We start from the raw sequence: 24,221 nt of genomic DNA on the forward strand, positions 1-24,221 counted from the left end.
AGACTAATTTTGTCAGGGCTGGGGTTACTCCTCTTTTCAGGGTTTTAGTTTTGCAATCGTTTACGTCAGTTACTTCGTGGCTCCTCGCTTCTAGCATGGAAAAAAACGAAAAGTACTGACGTCTGCGAGCCTAGGTGGCGCCTATATAGGTGACCGTGACCTCCTAACCGACGCTAGCAACCCTTCAACATCATATCGAGCCACCCAACAGTGCGCGCAAGGGTTATTACTCGAGCAAAGGTTTCCGGACCCGAAATTCAAAGGTAAGGAATCTGCAGCTAGATAGAGTCTCTACCAGATAATGCTTTACCAAAGGTAAGTAACGTTTTCTTCAATGCCCTTTATTGCACCCTCACCAACACATAGCCATCTGGTTAGAGCCAGGGTCAGCTATTTCCTCTAGGTGGGTGGGGGGGAGGTGCGGGGGGCGCGATGCATTACATCCATCAAATGGTTCCTGCACATTGTCCTACGGTGCTTCATCCTGCCATTCCTTTTAAACCCGTCAGACCTGCCACCTACATCAGACCACTTCTCGAAGGACCATGTGTCCTTTTTATGCCGGGAACTGCATATGGCTGAAGGAGCCATTGAGAGGGTGCCAGCCTCAGAAGTAGGAACTGGCAGCTATTCCCTGTACTTTCTTGTGCCAAAGAAGGATGGACGCTTCCATCCTATCCCAGATCTTTGCACTGCCAACAACGTGCTGTGGAAGGACTAATTCAGAATGATTACCCTGGCTCAGATTCACTCTGACTCTGAACTAGATCCCGAAGAATGGTTGGTGGTGTTTGACCTCCTGGACATTTATTTTCTCATCCCCACCCTGCACGCCCACAGATGTTTTCTGCGGTTCAAGGTGGGCCATAAGCGCTTTCAGTTTGCCGTGCTCGCTTTAGGTGTTCACAAAGGTATTGGTGGTGGTCGCTGGTGGTCTCAGTGAGAACGCGTCTGAGGCTTCTACTGGTCTCCTGAATCCTGCTTGCCGACTATGCCTGACGGCACAATCCAACTTAACAGTGGGATCTGGACTCAGTGGGCCCAGCAACATGGAAACCTGTCAGCTTACACTTATGCTTTTTTTCTGCCTGTTAACAAATAAACCATTGTCAGGAAACATAGAGCACAAACCACTATGGGAGAAGCAGATACAGTGGCCTGGTTGATATACATGCCACTAATTGCGATATGTAAAGCTACTACTTTGAAATCTGTCCATGCATTTACTAAACATAACTTGGACATTATTACTGGGGAAAAATACCTGTTCCATACGTGACAATTATTTTAACGTGTTTCCAATGAAAATGCCTTCAATGCAGATTTTGTTATAATACCAAGTAACTTATCCTCCTGGCCATCCTGTTTTGATTTACTCTATGACCCCATTGTTCTCAACTCTTTTACATAGGGTTGTGAAGTATAGGTGATGTGCAGTGAGAAAAATTCAGAAAATAAGTAGTTGATACCCCCATGCATATACTGCACTTTAGGAGCAATGTTTTGTGTGTAGACTATTTCGCATGTGAAAAATGTGATTAATCCTTGCATGCACTGCTTCCATATTCGGCTAATACAGTGTCCTTTAGTGCTTTATTGAAGATGTGTAATTCTTGAATTCCATATCGACTTTGATCAGATGATGTCTTCTCATATCAGATATTTTGAAGTTGGAGCAAGAAGTGCGGAATCTTCAGAGAGACATTGCAGCAGAAGTGCAGAACCGGAAGCTACAGGTTTCTCAGCAACAGCAGCGAATAGGACAGCTGGAAGCAGAGCTACGGGAGGCCCAGAAATTATCTGCACAAAAAGAGCAGGTGAGTACAGGCCTAAAGAAAATGGGATGAGAGTGGGAAGAACTGCCTGCCTTTGCCTACAAGCAACACCTTTGAGCCCAATGTCTAGATGTGGTCAAAAAAGGGTGGTTTTCTAATCCCCCGTATCTACATCAGGATGTGTGCACCCCTTCCTAAGATACCCGAATAAGATGCAGACTAGAGGGTTAAAGGGGTGTAAAGACTTACAGATAGAAAGCACTGTAAATCATTGCTTTATAGGAACAGGGTGCTGGGACACCCCCAGAGTTGACAAACTTACAGGGTGACAGTCTTGCAAGGTGAAACTGGTGATGAGTTCAGTGATATGTTTTGTTTTTAGTCTTATTAAAGTTAAGTAGGAAAGAAAAGAAATAGTCAGTACTGCTTAGTATACTTTTAAATAAAGGTATAGTAGCCACTGTTTTTAGATAATGTCATCATTCTGTGAGAAAGTGCCCTCTTTCTGCTTGGTTGCCCCTACTTTTTGCTGAATTGTCGATGTACTTTGACTGAGTGTGCCCTGGGCTCCTGTTAATCATGTACTCAAGGTCTTTGTTCTTTCCCTAAAACTGCATTGAAGCCTAAAACCCAATTGGCATCTCTGGCCACAGGTCAGCCCCTTATAAATGGTACCACAGATACCCAGGTCACTGTGACCAGAGAAGACCTCTAAGAGGTGCAGCAATTATTGTGCCACCCTCAGAGGTCATGTACCATTACACTCTCACACTGCCTTTGCAGGCTGCGTGTTTTGGTGCAGAACAAAGTGAAGAGTCGACATGGCACACACATCTGTGTGCCATGCCTGTAACCCACTGCCCTGGCATAGGTCAGTCACGCCTCTATCTGGGTGCACTATACCAGTGGTGAGGGTACATGTGCATGAGCCCTGTACCACTACAGTGTCAAAGTCCATTCTTAGATATTGTAAGTGCAGTGCTGCCATTAAGAGTATATGGTTCTGGGAGTTAGTCATTATGAACCCCACAGCACCATAGTGGCTACACTGAAAACTGAGAAGTCTGGTATCAAACTTCTCAGCACATTAAACCCACACTGATGCCAGTGTGGAATTTAATGAAAAATGCACACAGAGGGCATCTTAGAGATGCGCTCTGACAACTAACCCACCACTAGTGTCCAGGCTGAGTGGCTGCTTTCGGCTGCCACCACCAGACATGTTTCTGGACCCCTGGGTCGAGAGCCTGCTGCTTTCTGGAGCCTGAAACAATGCACATCCTGGGACGAGATGCCAAGCCTCCTCCCCCAGGATGGGTAGGGTTCACGAAGGGGAAGCTTCAAAGACTTGCCACCTTTGTGAGCTTCCCCAGGCCACTTGCTGCTTTTAGCAACTGGTCTCTGTGAGAAGTTGGCCTGATATATAGTGCTCACTATTCTAGTGATCACTTTGTATCATACCAAACAACCCTTATTGATGATTGGTTGTAAGTCAACCTTATTAGACCAGCTATCCTAGTAGCGTGGACAAGAGCAGTCTTTAGGCTAAACTCTAAAGGGCGTGTTAAGCCAGCTGTTTTACCATCACATATACCCCTTGAACACCAAGTGAAAGGACACCACACAAGTTGTTATGAAAATAAAGGATATTTATTTATAACAAGACTACCCTGGACTCTTTATGAGTCAGGGAGCTAAGCACAATACAAAACTCTTACGAAAATACTTCAAGTTGCACAATTTACACAAATGCCCTAGGGGCACGAAAAACCATATACACAAAAAGTGGAATGAGAAATACTAGCAGGTAAGTAACAAGATCCAGAGGCTTCAGGATCGCTAGGACTACACTACTGAACCCTAAGGTTAGGAGCAGGAGGCCTAGGGAGATCGGGTGCAGAGTGTGCACTCTCACGCGGGATGCGGGAAGAAGTCTATGAATGCTAGCGTTTCTAAAGTTACTGTTTCCGGACGAATCCGACTAGGTAGACTAAAAATGAAAAAAGATCTGGACACTTGGAGAGTGAACCTGTGCTGGAGCACCGAAATGCGCGAGTTACCTAGCCCAGGGGTTGCGGCTGCATAGGGTTCAAGTGACGTCGGGAATCCTCGTTGTAGTCTATGGAGCCTGAAAGAAGATGTTGCTGGCAGGCGACCAGTGAAGAAGTTCGGTGTGATCCAAGGCTGGATCAGTGAAGTAGACAACCTGAAAGCAGAGGGGACTTAGTTCTTAATCACTAGCCAGTGATTATGTGGGCACCGGATGAAGTCACCTCGACCAGGTGAGTGGGCGACGCTGGACTCTGCAGCTACACGGGCCAGGAGGCGTTGTCGGCGTCCAGGCTGGAGGTGCGAGCTGTCCCACGAGGCTGTCGGCGATGCTGGACTCAGGATTTGAGCAACAAACCTTGGCAAGGCAAGCCCACGCGGTGGAGTCAAGATGGCTTCTGGAGTGGACCAGGAGGGTCCGGGGTGCTCCTCTCTTGGAAGGGAGCAAGGGCCAGTCCGGAGCAACCAGACCAGTGGTGAAATCGTTGTGGTACGTCGTCAGGAGGGCCACTAGCCAACGGGCAAGTGACCGGCCAACGCGGGAAGCAGCAAAGAGCAGAAGGGCCCCACGCAGATCTCGTGGATGCTGGGAGGCTGGACTTCGGTGCTGGAGCTGCTTAGGGTTAGGGCTTCTCAAACCCCAGTGCACTTACTCGAGGGTCTCTCGGGGGTCGTGCTGGTGAAGCGTCGTGCAGGTCTTGAAGATGGCCGGTCCCACGGGTCTTGTCACACCCACGAATCTCAGCTGGGCTGGATGATGTAGGTAGAGGTCAGAGATGGCAGGGAATCCGGGTCTCGTCGAGCTGGGCAGTCTTGATCCGGAGGATGGACGTGCAGCAAACCGCAAGAGCTTCGATGGTGCCTGCTGGTGCAGGGTGGCTACTCCATAGCCACAAGGGAGAGTCTTCAGAAAAGTCAAGAGTTCCTTTCGTGGAAAGTAGTTCAAGATTCAGAATGATCTAATTTGGGAAGGGGGCCTGCTCCTACCTTTATCCTAAGAAAAGGGGCTGGCACGCGACTAGGTCCTGCCCTATGGGTGGGACCAGGAGGGGGTGGTTACACCCTTCTCCTTTGTCCGGTCTCTCCCCAGCTCAGGGGCTGGGGTGCCCCAGGAACTGGTTTGAGCCGGCATATGCACAGTGAGCACCGGGGTGCCACTTGCAGTCACCTTCCTTTCAGCCCTGCCTACCTGGGATACACAAAATCCTGTCTGGGATGGTGCTAGCACCGCCCCTGACAGGAAACCCTTTGTCCAGGCCTCCATTGCTGGAAGGACTCCCAGCAGCAGGAGGGCAGACTTGTGTCTCGGGGGCAGCATCCATTTTGTGGAGCTGAGGCTATGTCTGACTTTAACCGGGGTTCACAGTTACATACATGTCTTGTCCCTCTAGAAGGGTGGAATGCTAACCCCGTCGCCAGAATTGGCGAGGGGTTAGTATTCCAATTCGTATGACACCTTACTCGACATGTTTTGATAATGCTATACCAAAGTTAGCATTTAACCGCGAGGATTATAATGCACTTAAGAGTATATGGTATAGCGTTATCATGGAACAGCTATTTGGACTTGGTTCCGCAAGCTGCAAACGGGCTCAGCTCATGCCAGAGCACCATCTCACATAATTCCAAGCACTCTGCCTTCAGGATTGATAAGGCCTGCCATAGGAGTGACTGATAGGAATATATGTGTCCATTTTAGGTTTAGATATAGGTATACTATATCTAAAGCAAAGGGTGATTACACCACCTTGCCCCAGCTGTCGTGCAGCCAGTTGTGTCTGTTTGGGTGGCCAGCCAGGGGTGGCATAATACATGCTTCAGCCCCTGGTAGGCCCTGGGTACACCTATGCCCTGGATACCTAAGGTACACTGTACAGGGACTGATAAGGTGGCCCAGTACCAATTGGTAAAATGCACCTAAGGTACATGGTTGTAATTTAGAGAGAGAACAGCTAGGCTGTGGGTCTGATTAGCAGGCCCACAGCCAGGGAAAGTCGTAAACCAGTGAAGCAAAAAGCAAAAATCTGGGGTGGCCATGGGATTGCAGACCCCACTCTCCTACATAACCCCCCCCCCAAGCGTAGGGACATTAAACTAACCTTGACCAGGTGAGTCTTCTTGCTCTAAGTGAAAGTACCTGGAGAGACCATCTGCATTACCATGGTCAGTTCCTGGGCGGTGCTCCACTGTAAAGTCCATCCCCTGTAGGGAAATGGACCACCTAAGAAGTTTGGGGTTTTCACCCTTCATTTGATTTAGCCATAAGAGGGGCTTATGGTCGGTCTGAACTTTGAAGTGGGTACCAAACAAGTATGGCCTCAACTTCTTCAGGGCCCAAACCACAGCAAAGGCCTTCCTCTCAATAGCTGACCAACGTTTCTCTCTAGGGGTCAGCCTTCTACTTATAAAAGCAATGGGCTGGTCATGACCATCAATATTCAGCTGAGATAGAACAGCTCCCACACCCAACTCAGAAGCATCTGTTTGGTCAATGAAAGGTTTGGAGTAGTCTGGACTCTTGAGAATAGGTGCAGTGCACATGGCCTGCATTAGGTCATCGAATGCCTTCTGACAGCTAACTGTCCACTGAACTTTCTTTGGCATTTTCTTACTTGTCAGGTCATTAAGTGGAGTCACAATGGTTCCATAATTTCTGACAAATTTCCTGTAATAACCAGACAGGCCCAAGAAAGCTCTGACCTGTGTCTGGGTGGTTGCAGGAGCCCAGTCCTTTATGGCCTGTATCTTGCTCTCCAGAGGTTGAATTTGGCCTCCACCTACAAGGTGGCCCAAGTACACAACTTGACTCTGCCCTATCTGGCACTTAGTAGCCTTGATAGTGAGGCCTGCCTTTTGCAGGGCCTCTAAAACTTTCCTCAGGTGGATCAGGTGATCCTCCCAGGTGGAGCTAAAGACAGCAATATCATCTAGATATGCTGCACAAAAGTCATCCAACCCAGTGAGAACTTGGTTCACCAACCTTTGAAAAGTGGCAGGGGCATTTTTCAAACCAAAGGGCATCACCACAAATTGGTAATGACCTCCTGGGGTAGAAAATGCTGTCTTGGCCTTGGCATCCTCAGCTAACCTGATTTGCCAATAACCAGCTGTCAGGTCAAATGTACTCAAGAACTTGGCAGAAGCCAATCTGTCAATGAGTTCATCTGCTCTTGGTATTGGATGGGCATCTGTCTTAGTGACAGCATTGAGACCCCTGTAGTCTACGCAAAACCTCATCTCTCTCTTACCATCCTGGGTGTGAGGTTTAGGCACTAGAACTACAGGACTAGCCCAAGGGCTCTCTGTGGGTTCAATGACTCCCAATTCCAACATCTTTTGTACTTCAGTTTTTATGCAGTCCCTGACGTGGTCAGGTTGCCTGTAGATTTTACTCTTTATAGGCAGACTGTCTCCAGTGTCCACCTCATGTGTGCACCAGTTTGTCTGACTGGGGGACAGAGAAAACATTTGTCTGAAGCATTGAAGGACTTGCCTACAATCCTGTTGCTGAGGCTCAGAGAGGCTGTCAGAAAAGACTACACCATCCACTGACCCATCATCAGGGTTCTGAGTGAGCAGGTCTGGGAGAGGGTCACTCTCTTCCTCCTGTCCCTCATCTGTGGCCATGAGCAAGCCCATGTCCTCCCTGTCAACAAATGCTTTGAGCCTATTCACATGAAGTACTCTGTGAGGGCTCCTGTGAGTTCCCATGTCTACCAAATAGGTGACTTCTCCCTTTTGTTCAATGATGATGTGGGGTCCAGATCATTTGTCTTGGAGAGCTGCTGGGGCCACTGGCTCCAACACCCACACCTTCTGTCCTGCATGGTAAACAGTTAGGACAGCCTTTTGGTCATGCCAAGCTTTTTGAAGTTCTTGGCTGGCCTCCAGGTTTTTAGATGCCTTCTCCATGTACTCTGCCATCCGGGAGCGGAGACCAAGTACATAGTCCACTATGTCAAGTTTAGGCTTTTTGAGAGGTAACTCCCATCCTTCCTTCACAAGACATAGGGGTCCTCTTACAGGATGTCCAAACAAAAGCTCAAAAGGGCTGTAACCAACCCCCTTCTGTGGGACCTCTCTGTAAGCAAACAGAAGGCAGGGTAAAAGGATGTCCCATCTTCGCCTAAGCTTTTCTGGTAACCCTTTTATCATCCCTTTGAGGGTCTTGTTGAATCTTTCAACAAGCCCATTGCATTGTGGGTGATAGGGTGTGGTGAATTTGTAATTGACACCACATTCCTTCCACATAGCAGTCAAGTATCCTGACATGAAGTTTGCACCTCTGTCAGAGATCACCTCCTTAGGGAACCCCACTCTGGAGAAAACTCCAACCAGGGCCCTTGCCACAACAGGAGCTGTAGTGGTTCTAAGGGGTATAGCTTCTGGATACCTGGTGGCATGATCCACTACCACCAGTATAAATCTGTGCCCAGATGCTGTTGGGGGGTCCATTGGTCCAACAATGTCAATCCCCACTCTTTCAAAGGGAACCCCCACCACAGGTAGTGGTATAAGGGGGGCCTTTGTTGTGCCACCTGATTTGCCACTGGCTTGGCAGGTGACACATGAACGACAAAAGTTCTTAGTGTCCTCAGACATATGGGGCCAGTGAAAGTGTGGGGCAAGCCTGTCCCAAGTCCTATTCTGGCCTAAGTGACCTGCAAGGGGAAGTTCATGGGCCAAGGTGAGAAGGAAACCTCTCAGAGACAAGGGGATGACCAGCCTCCTGGTAGCACCAGGCTTGGGGTCTCTTGCCTCAGAGTAAAGGAGTCCATCGTCCCAGTACACTCTATGGGCACCTGTGGCATTCCCTGCAGCCTCAGCAGCAGCCTGCTGTCTGAGGGTTTCAAGAGAGGAACAGTCTAACTGTGCCTGCCTCAAGTCTTCCCTGGAAGGGCCCCCTGTCCCAAGAAACTCAACCTGTTCAGGCTCAAGCTCTTCTAGGACAGTTCCTTCTGGGGTCTTGGGGTCAGTCTCCTGAGAGAGCTGATCCATCACCTGAGGCAGGAGGGAAGAGTCAATCTTACCCCTACTGCTCTTTCTCTTGGGTAGTGTCTGGTCCATTGTTCCAGGATCCAGTACTAGTTCAGCTGGGCATTTCTTGGCCTGTGACCTAGTCACAGCAAGGACATGTGCTGACAAACCTAACATTTCCACATGAGTCCTATACTCCACATCTGACCATAAGGAGGATTCCAAATCATTGCCCAAAAGACAGTCCACAGGGAGGTCTGAACTAACAACAACCCTTTTGAGGCCATTTACCCCTCCCCAGGAGAAGTTAACAAGTGCCATACTATGGGAGGTAGTGGCATTGCTAGCATTGGTCACCAGGTAGTCTGCTCCCAGTATTACCTGGTCAGGGTCCACAAAGTTAGGTGTCACCATGGTGACACTGGCACAAGTGTCCCTGTAGGCCTGAGCCATTTTTCCATTAATCAAAGGCGTCTGCCTGTACTTGCCCAGAGTACTGGGACTTATTGTAGGGGTCATATCCATGTCCCCAGTACAAACAAGAACAGTCTGAGTAGGTGTTCTGACTAAGTCAGAGCCCGCCTCAGTTCCCAGGGTTAACCCCACTATAGCCTTAGGAGGATTACTACCACTACTAACTGTACTAGGGGGTGCAGATGCCTTAGGGGCAGTAGTGGTAGGAGTTGGGCCTTTCTTGGTGCACTCACTAAACCAGTGAGTATTACCTTTGCAGTATTGGCACCATGGTTTCTTCTGACCATTCTTCTTCTTTTGGGAATTCTGGGACCCACCCTCTTTAGATTGTTGGGGCCCTGTTGAAGACTTCTGGTCATTTTGCTTATTCTCATTACCCTTTGGATCTGCTTTCTTCTGGCCTCCACCCTGGTTCTGGTTCTGCTGCTTGACCCTTGTCCTGACCCATCTGTCTGCCTTCTTTCCCAATTCTTGGGGAGAGGTCAGATCTGAGTCAATAAGGTGCTGATGCAACAACTGATTTTGACAATTACTTAAGATTTGTTCTCTCATAATTAGATTATACAATCCTGTGTAATCAGTAACTTTACTTCCCAGTAACCAGCCTTCAAAAGCCTTAGTGGCACAATCTACAAAGTCAGCCCAATCTTGAGACTGCATTTTCTGGGTGTCTCTGAACAGCAACCTGTACTGTTCAGTGGTTAAGCCAAACCCATCAATCAGTGTATTTTTCAAGACTTGGTAATTGTTAGCATCCTCAGCTCTAGTAGTGAGGAGCTTATCTCTACCTTTACCTTCAAAGGAGAGCCACAAAATAGCTGCCCACTGACTCTGGGGGATGCACTGGACAGTGCAGGCCCTCTCCAAAGCAGTCATCCATTTGTGGATGTCATCCCCTTGTTTAAAGGGGGGCACTATTTTACTCAGGTGTCTAGTATCAAAATTCATGTCTTTATCCTTAGGGATATTGCTGCCACCAGCGGGGACTACCCCACTTAACTGTTGCTCTCTAGCAAAGGCAAGCTTCTCCTTGGCAAGGGCAAGTTCTTCCCTCTGAATCCTCCGATTAGCCTGTTTCATCCTTGCTTCATGTTCTCTCCTCTGAGGGGAAGTTATTCTCCTCTGGGGAGAAGTCATTCTCCTCTGAGCAGAGCCATGAGAGTGCACAGATCTATTGGAGTCCCTAGAATGAGACCTATCTCTTCTAACTCCAAAGTTAGGCCTGCTTAGGGTCAGTACTGGGGGTCCCCCAGATCCTTCCCTATGTAGGTCTAAGTTGGCCCTAGTAAGTCTGCTGACTAGCTCAGGACCATTGTCTGCCTCATCCCCAGAAATAACCTCTTCATCCTCTTCCTCCTCTACTTCCTCAGTTTCAGGGAGGTCAGGATCACCAAGGGTACCTTCTAAGGCTGGCATGCTCCCATCTGTATGAGTAGCTCTTCTAGCATCATAAGTCTCTAAGAGACCTAACAGAAAAGGAGTGGTAGGGTTAGAACCCTTTTTTGGTTTCCTGGAGGTACACAATTGTCTCATCTCCTGGAAGCTAAGGGCTGCATATCTGGAAGTGACCTGTGGAGGGTCAACAACCACAAGGGGAGTCTCTGAAGACTCTCCATGGGTGGACATGCTTCTAGTGTGGTGTAAGTGATGCACCTACCTACACTATGGGTTTACCTACTGATCCCTTGCTAAGAGTTGTAGTCAGGGTGTGCTAAGCCCTGTTGCACTACAACAGCTGGTTCAGTAGAACTCAGAGTATTCTAAGTTAAGTTATATGTACCTGGGTACTTATGTGATCTTTCAATTGATATTCTTAGGATACGTGCGAGGTAAAACAACAGCAAGCTCAAATCCCAACCGCTGCACACCAATGTGAGAAGTTGGCCTGATATATAGTGCTCACTATTCTAGTGATCACTTTGTATCATACCAAACAACCCTTATTGATGATTGGTTGTAAGTCAACCTTATTAGACCAGCTATCCTAGTAGCGTGGACAAGAGCAGTCTTTAGGCTAAACTCTAGAGGGCGTGTTAAGCCAGCTGTTTTACCATCACATATACCCCTTGAACACCAAGTGAAAGGACACCACACAAGTTGTTATGAAAATAAAGGATATTTATTTATAACAAGACTACCCTGAACTCTTTATGAGTCAGGGAGCTAAGCACAATACAAAACTCTTACGAAAATACTTCAAGTTGCACAATTTACACAAATGCCCTAGGGGCACAAAAAACCATATACACAAAAAGTGGAATGCGAAATACTAGCAGGTAAGTAACAAGATCCAGAGGCTTCAGGATCGCTAGGACTACACTACTGAACCCTAAGGTTAGGAGCAGGAGGCCTAGGGAGATCGGGTGCAGAGTGTGCACTCTCACGCGGGATGCGGGAAGAAGTCTATGGATGCTAGCGTTTCTAAAGTTACTGTTTCCGGACGAATCCGACTAGGTAGACTAAAAACGAAAAAGGATCTGGACACTAGGAGAGTGAACCTGTGCTGGAGCACTGAAATGCTCGAGTTACCTAGCCCAGGGGCTGCGGCTGCATAGGGTTCAAATGACGTCGGGAATCCTCGTTGTAGTCTATGGAGCCTGAAAGAAGATGTTGCTGGCAGGCGACCAGTGAAGAAGTTCGGTGTGATCCAAGGCTGGATCAGTGAAGGAGATGACCTGAAAGCAGAGGGGACTTAGTTCTTAATCACTAGCCAGTGATTATGTGGGCACCAGGATGGCACCGGATGAAGTCACCTCGACCAGGTGAGTGGGCGACACGGGCCAGGAGGCGTTGTCGGCGTGCAGGCTGGAGGTGCGAGCTGTCCCACGAGGCTGTCGGCTGTCGGCGATGCTGGACTCAGGATTTGAGCAACAAACCTTGTCAAAGGCAAGCCCACGCGGTGGAGTCAAGATGGCGTCTGGAGTGGACCAGGAGGGTCCGGGGTGCTCCTCTCTTGGAAGGGAGCAAGGGCCAGTCTGGAGCAACCAGACCAGCGGTGAAATCGTCGTGGTACGTCGTCAGGAGGGCCACTAGCCAACGGGCAAGTGACCAGACAACGCGGGAAGCAGCAAAGAGCAGAAGGGCCCCACTCAGATCTCGTGGATGCTGGGAGGCTGGACTTCGGTGCTGGAGCTGCTTAGGGTTAGGGCTTCTCAAACCCCAGTGCACCTATTCGAGGGTCTCTCGGGGGTCGTGCTGGTGAAGCGTCGTGCAGGTCTTGAAGATGGCCGGTCCCACGGGTCTCGTCACACCTACGAATCTCAGCTGGGCTGGATGATGTAGGTAGAGGTCAGAGATGGCAGGGAATCCGGGTCTCGTCGAGCTGGGCAGTCTTGATCCGGAGGATGGACGTGCAGCAAACCGCAAGAGCTTCGATGGTGCCTGCTGGTGCAGGGTGGCTACTCCTTAGCCACAAGGGAGGTCTTCAGAAAAGTCAAGAGTTCCTTTCGTGGAAAGTAGTTCAAGGTTCAGAATGATCTAATTTGGGAAGGGGCCCTGCTCCTACCTTTATCCTAAGAAAAGGGGCTGGCACGCGACTAGGTCCTGCCCTATGGGTGGGACCAGGAGGGGGTGGTTACACCCTTCTCCTTTGTCCGGTCTCTCCCCAGCTCAGGGGCTGGGGTGCCCCAGGAACTGGTTTGAGCCGGCATATGCACAGTGAGCACCGGGGTGCCACTTGCAGTCACCTTCCTTTCAGCCCTGCCTACCTGGGATACACAAAATCCTGTCTGGGATGGTGCTAGCACCGTCCCTGACAGGAAACCCTTTGTCCAGGCCTTCGTTGCTGGAAGGACTCCCAGCAGCAGGAGGGCAGACTTGTGTCTCGGGGGCAGCATCCATTTTGTGGAGCTGAGGCCGTGTCTGACTTTAACCGGGGTTCACAGTTACATACATGTCGTGTCCCTCTAGAACGGTGGAATGCTAACCCCGTCGCCAGAATTGGCGAGGGGTTAGTATTCCAATTCGTATGACACCTTACTCGACATGTTTTGATAATGCTATACCAAAGTTAGCATTTAACCGCGAGGATTATAATGCACTTAAGAGTATATGGTATAGCGTTATCATGGAACAGCTATTTGGACTTAGTTCCGCAAGCTGCAAACGGGCTCAGCTCATGCCAGAGCACCATCTCACATAATTCCAAGCACTCTGCCTTCAGGATTGATAAGGCCTGCAATAGGAGTGACTGATAGGAATATATGTGTCCATTTTAGGTTTAGATATAGGTATACTATATCTAAAGCAAAGGGTGATTACACCACCTTGCCCCAGCTGTCGTGCAGCCAGTTGTGTCTGTTTGGGTGGCCAGCCAGGGGTGGCATAATACATGCTTCAGCCCCTGGTAGGCCCTGGGTACACCTATGCCCTGGATACCTAAGGTATGCTGTACAGGGACTGATAAGGTGGCCCAGTACCAATTGGTAAAATGCACCTAAGGTACATGGTTGTAATTTAGAGAGAGAACAGCTAGGCTGCGGGTCTGATTAGCAGTCCCACAGCCAGGGAAAGTCGTAAACCAGTGAAGCAAAAAGCAAAAATCTGGGGTGGCCATAGGATTGCAGACCCCACTCTCCTACAGTCTCAACTGGTTCTGAACCCCCAGTTTGGACTGGAAAACCGGCGGGAAAAACAAGTGAGGAAGAGAGGTGTGCCCACCTCTGCCAACGCCAACCCTCAGTTGGGGGAGGCAAGGTGAAGCACAACTCTCAATCTCTGCCATCTTGCAGTTGGGGGGGCTCAGCCAACCAGGGACAGGCTCATGCCCCCTCCCACTGGAGGGTGGCATAATAGGGGGTGTGCCCACCCCAGGGAAGGGACCCATTAGTCCCTGACTTTTTACCTACGTGTAACACTCCTAAATCGAGTATTAAGGGGCACCCCTGAACCTTGCTTCCTCAGACAAGAAAAAACTACAAGAAGAAAAAGAAGAGGCACCGAACAGCCGTGCAGCAGCAAACAAAAGGAAGATTCCAACTGACTTGGCTTCAGCCCTACCTGCCTGTCTCCCCCTCGAGCCTGCTCCTGCAAAATCCCACTGCGTCCTGCAGCCAGCAACCTCGAACACCCCGGAGGACCTACCTGCCTTCCACTACAAAGACTTTGTCTCCAGTGATCACCGGATTTGTTCATCTGCAACCTCTGGCTCCGACCAGGCACCGCGGATCCGCCCCACTCTGCAAACACCACGAGGAGGTCAGCCCGGCTATCCTGACCCCAGATCCGGCGACCCCTAGCCTGCCTTAAGTCTCCAGCCGACGCCTGCAGCCTAAATCCAGAAGGTTCCCCCAACCGTGACCAGAAGCTGGTAAGAAGATCCAACCCCAAAAGACACCCCTGCACCCGTCGCCCCATGGCCTTGTGTGCCCAAACCGATGGTGCTTACCCAACCTCTAACTTCCCAACTTACCTCTTGAAGTGGTGGTCACACCCAGAAGACCTATGTGTTCGAGGCATGTGGGCTGCTAAATTCATATCTTTTGCATTAGATCGCCGCCTAGTGTTGGGTCCGGATGATCGCACATTGTTGTCCTGGAAGAGTCTTCGAAGTATCCTGAGATAGGTGGCTCCTCCCCTGGACTACAGTGCGCATGGGCATCGGCTCCATCCCCAGATTGTTTTTTTCCGCCATTGGGTTCGGATGCGGTCTCGACGTCTCTCTGTCGGAACCGAGAAAAACTAGCTTTTTACGGGCCAAAAGGCCTTATATTCCTTACGTCGGTATTGTTTGCGCACGGTCTCGAGTTCTTCCGTCTCTTTGAGTCGGAATCAGCGGAGTCGTTTCACTCTTCGGACACCGAGGCCTTCTCATCGCGACACGACCGCAACTTTTCGGCATGGAGCGGAGTCCGTTTAAAAACTGTCCGCTCTGTGGGTCCAAATACCCACATATCGACGTGCACCCGGTCTGTAACAAATGCCTTTCACCAGACCATAACGCAGACAACTGCATGGCCTGCGCCAGATTCAGGTCAAAGAAGACACTCAAGCTTCGGCGCGCGGTGCGCCTCGAGGCCAGACAAGCGGCCCCGGATCCAGAAAACATCTTCGGCGACCAAGAAGAGGAGGACCAGAGCCATCATCTTCAAATCTCCCCGCCCGAGACGGAAGTCGAGGCAGATCCGGTAGACGACGACGGAGTCGTGGGTCAAGGCCTTGAATACGTCGACGAGGTAGGGGACGTCGAAGAGGTTTATGGGGCCGCGGAAGATAGCTCAGGGGATGAGCTATGCCCCGAAGGTTACGAGGATCAGGCTCGGGTCACGGGATCGCCAGTCGGCCTTACCCACGACCCCGTACCGCAAGCCACGGCCCCGCCTTCAGGCCCGGCCACGGACATACTTGCAGCGCACGCCGTATCGAAACCGAAACTGAAACCTACGGTATCGACTACACCTAAAATGGCCGACCCTAAATCGAAACCGAAACTTATGGATTTGAGCGTCCCTAAGATGGCGGCCGTCCATCCAAAAACACCTAAACCCGCTGCTTCATCGACTCCGTCGGCCACCGGTCCACAGAAGTCGAAGAAATCTGTCGATTCCGCAGTGTCGAAATCGGCGCCAGAGGAGGGTTCCTCTAAAAAGGGAGTTCGGCACGGGTCGACCGCTGCGACGCCGTCAAAGCCCGCCAAAGCCAGCGACACGGCTCCGGTTCCGACTGGGACTTCGTTAGTCGGACGCGTGGTGGAGACGGAGCCAGCGAACTCACACGGATCGAAAGCTGGAACATCTACGCATCGGTCCAAGGACTCTGGGTCGGCGGCTGCGGCATCATCGTCCAAGACTCAGAAGGGCCAACAGGACGTCGGATCCGAGGGCAAGGTCAAGACCTCCTCGTCGGCGCCAAAGGCCGCTGCAAGTGACGCGTCCCTCGTCGCCTCTTCCCTACAGAGAATCAGGGAGAAGGCCTCTGCTACGTCGGCTCCGATGCCGTCGCCACAGAAGCCGGTGGACATTCCGGCAAAGCCTGCGAGTAAACTTCTCTTCCTTCTGCCGCCAAAAGAGGCGCCGAAGGCCTTTTCAACAAAAACGACGCCAAAGAAGTCGGATTCTTCAACGTCTGGAGCACTTTCAGGTCGACTACTCGACTCAGAGGAGGATTCTGAGCGTTTTATCGACGCAGACACGGGCAAATTGACCCTTTACAAGAGGAGGATCACTTCACAGCCAGTGGACTCCTATGTTATCCCCCTGAAGAAGAAAAGGCTTACTCAGGACGCTTCAACACTGATGGAACCTATCCAGCCTCCTCCTAGAAGGAGCCCAACTCCTTCCCCAGAACACTCTGAGGGTGAGGGATATGGTGAAGATGACCAATACACTTTCCCCATCAATGAACCTGATGCACAGCAAGATTCATATGATGACATAGGGGACCAAGGCACCCAAAATGTGGGGCAAGACCCACAGCCTTTCACTGCACGTGCATCCCCAACAGAAGATTCTGCAGGTTTTCATGCACTCATTGAAAGGGCAGCTGCTAATCATGATGTGGACATGCATGCTGACCCAGTAGAAGAAGACTTTCTATTTGACACTTTTTCAGTCTCTGAAAGGACAGTAAAGACACTGCCTATGCTCAAAGGGGTCCTCAAGCATGCTGCAGACATCTTTAAAGAACCTACCAGGGCGAGGGTGGTCAATCCACGTATCGAAAAAAAGTACAGACCAGCACCTGCAGACCCTGCATACATTCGGGGACAGTTGCCGCTTGACTCCCTTGTGGTCGCAAATGCCCGTAAAAGGGCGAACTCCCAAACAACGGGTGAAGCTCCTCCCCCGGATAAGGAGTCAAAAGTCCTAGAGGCAGGAGGCAAAAGAGTAGCTGCACAGGCTGCCAATTTTTGGCGTATTGCGAATACACAGGCACTCTTGGCACGTTATGATAGGGCGCATTACGACACCCTAGAGCACGTTTTAGAACACCTGCCTCCGCAGTTTCAAGAGGGCACCAAACTGCTTATAGAAGAGGGAAAACTGATCTCCAACGCAGCCATAAAGTGTGCACTTGATGCCGCAGACACAGCAGCTAGGGCTATTAACACTAGCGTCATGCTGAGACGGCAGGCGTGGCTCCGCATATCGGGGTTTAAACCAGACATTCAAACAACCATACTTAATCAGCCCGTCAATCCTGATAGACTGTTTGGTCCAGATGTTGACACCACCTTGGAAAAGATTAAGAAAGACAACGAAACTGCTAAGTCTATGGGGGCCCTACAATCACAACAGTTCCGTGGCAACAATTTTCGTCGCTCAGGTGCACGTGGAGTCACCAGAGGACAGATGGGTCAACAATCACAATTCTCTAGAGGTGGAGCACAATCCTCGTACCCCAAGCAGAACAAAGGGGGTTACCGAGGAAACAGCACCAGAGGACGTGGCAGAGGAAACAACAACTCCCGCTCCTCTGCCCCAAGCAAACAGTGACTCTCTGTCACTGCCCCCCGACCACTTAACACCTGTCGGGGGAGACTACAGCAGTTCCTGCCCGTCTGGAGAAACATCACCACAGACAGGTGGGTGCGACAACTTGTCCAGTACGGTTATTGTCTAGAGTTAAAATCCACTCCACCCAACATTCCACCAAGGCAACGGCCTATGTCCGCAGAGCATTTGCACTTATTGCAGCAGGAGGTAGTGGTGATGCTGCAAAAAGGCGCAATCGAGCTCGTGCCGGTGGAGGAGGAGGGCACAGGGGTATATTCCCTGTACTTCCTTATTCCAAAGAAGGACGGATCTCTCAGACCCATTCTGGATCTGCGTCCCCTCAACCTGTATATACTTTCAGAACATTTCCATATGCTTACACTGCAACAGATTCTTCCCTTGTTAAACCAAGGGGACTTCTTAGCAACCTTGGACCTCAAGGATGCTTATTTCCACATTCCACTACACCCATCCCACAGGAAATACCTCAGATTCACTATCCAAGTCAACCATTATCAGTTCAAGGTCCTACCCTTCGGAGTGACCACAGCCCCAAGAGTGTTTACCAAGTGTCTGGCGACAGTGGCGGCGCACCTCAGGAGGCAGAACATCCATGTCTACCCCTACCTAGACGACTGGCTCGTTCAAGCCAAGTCGGAACAACAGTGCGCCGCGGACATGTCGACTACCATTCACCTCCTTCACGATCTGGGCTTCTCGTTGAACTACCCAAAGTCGCATCTTCAGCCGGCGCATGTCCGGCAGTTTCTAGGTGCGACAATCAATACCCTGACGGCCATGGCCCAGCCAAACCAAGTCAGGATAGACAGCATGCAGTCGCTAATCCAAAAGTTCAGACCGCAACACTCGCTTCCAGCGAGAGTGTTCATGCAGTTGATTGGCATGATGGCCTCCTGCATCTTCATAGTCCCTCACGCACGTCTACATATGCGTCCGCTCCAGGAGTGCTTAGCGAATCAGTGGACGCAGGCTCAGGGACAATTAACAGACCTAGTGTTGGTTACCAGTCGGGCATACGACTCTCTGCATTGGTGGACTCCACACAACCTTTGCAAGGGCCGACTGTTCCAGGAGCCAGTGCCACAGATTATCCTGACAACGGACGCATCTCTCCAGGGATGGGGAGCTCATCTGCTCACTTACACGGTGCAGGGACTATGGACGACGCAGCAACAGAAGATGCACATCAACTATCTGGAACTGATGGCAATCTTCATGGCGCTCAAGTCCTTCCTTGTACATCTGTGCAACAAGGTAGTGTTAGTCCGGACGGACAACATGACCGCGATGTACTACATTCAAAAGCAGGGGGGCACCCACTCGCCACAGCTGTCTCATCTGGCTCAGGGCATGTGGAAGTGGGCCATTCAGAGGAACATTTTCCTCATGGCAGAGCACCTCCCGGGCAAGGACAATCAGATGGCGGATCTGCTCAGCAGATACAGCCATCAAATGCACGAGTGGGAGTTACACCCGTCTGTACTCCACCCGTACTTCCAGCAGTGGGGTCATCCGGAGATAGACCTGTTTGCCACAAACGAAAACGCAAAATGCCAACACTTTGCCGCCAGGTTCCCTCACCCACAGTCGCAGGGGAATGCGATATGGATGAACTGGTCAGGCAGATTTGCGTACGCTTTTCCGCCAGCCCCTCTGATACCGCTGGTGGCAAGAAAGCTAAGGCAGCACTCGATGACTCTCATCCTGGTTGCTCCAACGTGGGCGCGCCAAGCATGGTACACCACACCACGTTCCTCGAACTCTCGGTGGTGCCGCATCAAAGGCTGCGCCTCACGCCCAGACTTTTGACGCAGAACCATGGAGACATTCAGCATCCAGATCCGCAACAGCTCAACCTGGCGATCTGGCTCCTGAAGTCCTAGAGTTTGGATACCTTCACCTACCTCCAGAATGCATGGACATCATCAAGGAGGCACGAAAGCCTACTACCAGAGCATGCTATGCTGCAAAATGGAAGCGTTTTGTCATTTACTGTACAGCCAATAACATCAACCCGCTAGATGCATCTATCCCTAACATCATTTGCTATCTGTTACATCTTTACAAGTGCAATCTGGCGTACACTTCTATTCGGATACATCTATCCGCCATAGCAGCTTATCTTCAGAATAGGCAGCATCTCTCTGTCTTCAGGGTGCCTGCCATTAAAGCTTTCCTTGAAGGCCTGAAACAAGTCATTCCCCCAAGAACACCGCCAGCTCCGGTGTGGAACCTCAATGTGGTCCTCACCAGACTGATGGGACCACCTTTTGAGCCACTGCACTCGTGTGAACTCCAGTTCCTAACGTGGAAAGTAGCTTTCCTAATAGCTATTATGTCACTGAGGCGGGTTAGTGAGCTACAAGCGCTCACAATCCAAGAGCCATTCATTCAGATTCATCCAAATAGGGTGGTACTACGTACTAACCCAAAATTCCTTCCGAAGGTGGTGTCACAGTTTCATCTCAACCAAACTATTGACTTGCCGGCATTCTTCCAAAACCCACAAACGGTGGCGGAAAGAATGCTTCATACTTTAGATGTCAAGAGGGCGTTGATGTACTACATTGACAGGACACAACACTTTAGGAAAACAAAACAGCTTTTTGTTGCCTTCGCGCCACAGCACAAGGGCAACCCTATTTCCAAAGCAGGAATAGCCAGGTGGATTGTTAAGTGCATCCAAATATGTTATCAAAAGGCAAAACGTACCTTGACAATACCCCCAAGGGCGCACTCCACACGCAAATTGGGGGCATCTATGGCTTTCCTGGGGAACATTCCTTTAGAAGATATTTGCAGAGCAGCCACGTGGGTTACTCCACATACCTTTACAAAACACTACTGTGTTGATGTACATTCCAAGCAGCAAGCAGCTGTAGGACAGGCTGTTCTCAAAACACTTTTTCAGGTTTCTGCAGCTGGCACAGGCAACCGCCGCTAATGGAGGGACTGCTATTTATTCTATGCAAAAGATATGAATTTAGCAGCCCACATGCCTCGAACTGAATATGCTACTTACCAGTATGCATCTGTTCTTGGCATGTAGGGCTGCTAACATTCATATCGCCCACCCTCCTCCCCGGTGCCTGTCGCAGCTGCAGACATACTCTTGTATTCAATCATTAGCATGGACATCCTTTACACTGGCTAAAAACAATCTGGGGATGGAGCCGATGCCCATGCGCACTGTAGTCCAGGGGAGGAGCCACCTATCTCAGGATACTTCGAAGACTCTTCCAGGACAACAATGTGCGATCATCCGGACCCAACACTAGGCGGCGATCTAATGCAAAAGATATGAATGTTAGCAGCCCTACATGCCAAGAACAGATGCATACTGGTAAGTAGCATATTCACTCTGAGCCTGCAGTGCATTTGCAAACCGGAGGTTCACCATTGAAACCAACAGGGCGCCCGACGTCAAAACAGCACCCTGCACCCGGCCGCCCTAGTGCTGCTGATGGTGCACCTTTGGTGCTACTTTGTTTCCCCATTTACCCTGAGCTAAAGTCCTGGAGCTTTGCTCCTACAACCCAGTGGCCTGCTCGTCAGCAGCCACCAACCAGAGCCTATCCCCCATTGGATAACATTGGGCCTCAGCACTCTGCACCCGGCCGCCCTAGTGCCGCTGAGGGTTTAACAAGAGTGCATCCATGACCCTGGGGAAACCCTTGTTAACCCCAGAAGCTCACCTCCAAAGACCAATTACTTACCTGGTAACTGTTAACTTCATTTCTCTCCATATGAATCTACTGACTGTTTTTCTCTGTGTGGAGTTGATTTGTATGGATACCTGAAAAATAACAATTGTGCAAACTTTACTTACCTTTTCTCTAGGAAATATCCCAGTGTGATATCTAGGCAGATCACACTGAGTAGAAAAAGTAATCTCAAAAATAATCTCAAAAGTAACGTAAAAGTGACTTACCTGTGATTTTTACTGCAAAATCGATACAAAGTACATGTACAGCATTCCACAGTATTGCATTACCAGTAATTCAAACTGAGACCATGTCAAAGTACATTTACAACAGCATTCCAAACTGTATATTTACTGCAAAGTATTTATCAACTTACCTGTGCCAGGCTTGCTTGTTTTTTTTTTTTTAAACTTTTTATTCATGACTGTAACAGTTATGACATGGTACATTCAATCATAATAGATTCTATCAGTCTTTTCCTTTTTCTTCAACTGTGAACTGTGGCGTAACATTCTTCGCATTCAACTTTCCGCCGTGTCTTCCATATCCAAATAACATTCCAGTACAGTTTTTAATATGTGCATTCAAATTACAATAACGCCTGTAAGTGAACTGCCCCTCAGCCCCTTCCCTCCCCCTCCCTGTCTCCTGGCTATGTCCTTGTACACACTCTGCACTTTGGACATACTAGCTTTTCGTCATTCCAGAGAGTGTTACAGTCATTAGGCTTGGTTATCCGGTGCATCGTGCATAAGCATCCGTCCGCACCGGCATTCTACCTATCATGTGTACGGTCAGATGGTATGTCCTTGTGGCATTTCTAGGTCTACACCTTCCAGCTCTATCAGCATTCCGTCCCATTCTTGCGCTATAGGATATTTACGCAATTCTTTCTCTTCTTCTCTACGTAATGCCGCAGCTTCCGCTTTGCCCCATTTCAGCAGGTCAGATCGCCATATATCTACATTTGGGGTCTGGGCGATTTCCACCTCATAGTGAGAACCCTGAGTGCCAACAGGAGGGCTAAGTCTATAAATTTCAGTTGTGCCTTACAGGTCTTGGATCTCTTCCTGTGTCCTATCAGGCAGGGTAGTGCCCCTTCAGGGATCCGCAGGGCTGTTACAGTGTGCAATATGTTCCTGATCGTCACCCAGTAATTGCATATTCTCGGGCATGTCCACAACATGTGAACGATACTTGCCTCATCCTCCTGACATCTAGGGCAGTTGTGGGGGGTGGCAGGGAACATCCTGTGGAGCCTCTGGGGGGTGAGATATGCCCTATGTAAAAACATTGCCTGTATGAATTTGAATTTAACGTTTCTGGACACCCTCCTATGGTGACCCAGAATGGTCTTCCAGTCCCCGTCTGTTATGGCCTCCCCCGTGTCCGCAGCCCAAGCCTCCCTAAGTGTGGTGAGGGGCAAAGCTGCATGTACTCTAATGCCTACATATAACCACTTTACTAGGTGTCCACCCGTCCCCATATAGTGGAGGAGATGAACCAGCTCGTGTTGGTCTGGCTTTGTGCGTTGTGGAGCCCATGTATGTCGTACATAGTGGGTCACCGAGGCGTGCAGAAGGTACATTCGTGGCGGGGCACCTGTGGATTGTGCAAAGGAGGCGTGATCCAGCAGGGTGCCGTCCCCGAACAGGTCCCCCACTCTGTCCACCCCAGCATCTGTCCAGGGTTGTAGTCTGCGTCGTGTCAGGTTCCCCTGTGGCGTTGGGAGTCCCAGGAGGGGGATGTTGTCTGCGTAGGGAGTAGTCCCTGCTGTGTACTTCAGTGCCTGTTTCCAACATCTCAAAGCTACATGTAATAGGGGGTGGCAGTCTCTGGGGATCCTGGCAGCGGGCAGTAGAAGGGAGTGCCGGTCTCCGCGTGCCAGTTTGTCTGCTGTGAAAGCAATCTCATGGAGGTTTCCACCCGCCCCCCAATGTGTTAGCCATTGGAGTTGGCTTGCATAATAGTAGCTTCGTAGGTCTGGCACGCCTAGGCCTCCCTGTCGGGCGTTCAGCTGTAGTTTCTTGAGGCTTATTCGCCTTTTTCCCGATCCCCATATAAGGGTGACTAATAATGTATTTAATGTGGTTAAAAAAAGTAGCACTGGCAAGTTTACGAAATAGTACAGTATCCGGGGAAGTAGGACCATCTTTGAGATCGCCACCCGGCCCATTACAGATAGAGGCAGGGACGTCCAGAAGTTGACGCTACTCCGGAGGCCATTGATCGCCCGCCGTACATTACCCTCGATCTGGTCTTCCGGATCCCGGTACACGTTGATGCCGAGGTATTTGAACGTGGTCGGTGCCACCTGGATCTCATAGGTACCAAACTGTATGTGGGTAGGCCGCTGTCCTTCCCGGAAAAAGAAGCCTAGGGATTTTCCCGGGTTTATGGCCAGGCCAGAGATGTTCTCAAAGCATTCAAAGATGGTCGCTAGATGGGAATGATCACCCTGCAGATTCCAGAGGAACACCAATATTTCGTCGGCATATATGGAGACCAAATTATGGATTTCTCCAACCAGTATGCCCGCCTCCGCCGCCCTAGCTCGGAGTGCAATCGCTAGGGGTCCCAGTGTAAGTAGTCAAGTCAAGTCAAGTCAAAGAATTTATATAGCGCACTACATACCCAGAGGGTCTCAAGGCGCTTAGGGAGGGGAGGAGGATTACTTGTCAAATATCCATGTTTTAAGTTGCTTTCTGAATGTTAGGTGGTTCTGGGTAAGGCGAAGGTAGGTGGGAAGTGAGTTCCATGTTTTAGCTGCCAGGTAAGAGAAGGATCTA

At 50.1% G+C, this 24,221-nt stretch overlaps 1 protein-coding gene across 8 annotated transcripts in view; it reads left to right on the plus strand.

The window, feature by feature from the left end:
- Positions 1 to 24,221, plus strand: part of PMFBP1 (polyamine modulated factor 1 binding protein 1) — a 2,317,386-nt gene that overhangs the window by 1,313,353 nt on the left and 979,812 nt on the right. For all 8 annotated transcript variants that reach the window (XM_078668626.1, XM_078668631.1, XM_078668625.1 and 5 more), the window contains one exon: positions 1,660 to 1,817. In XM_078668626.1, the coding sequence (XP_078524752.1) occupies positions 1,660 to 1,817 (158 nt within the window). The remainder of the gene's footprint in view (positions 1 to 1,659; positions 1,818 to 24,221) is intronic.

Source organism: Lissotriton helveticus, chromosome 12 (assembly GCF_964261635.1).
Source record: "Lissotriton helveticus chromosome 12, aLisHel1.1, whole genome shotgun sequence".
In the NCBI taxonomy this organism is placed as follows: domain Eukaryota; kingdom Metazoa; phylum Chordata; class Amphibia; order Caudata; family Salamandridae; genus Lissotriton; species Lissotriton helveticus.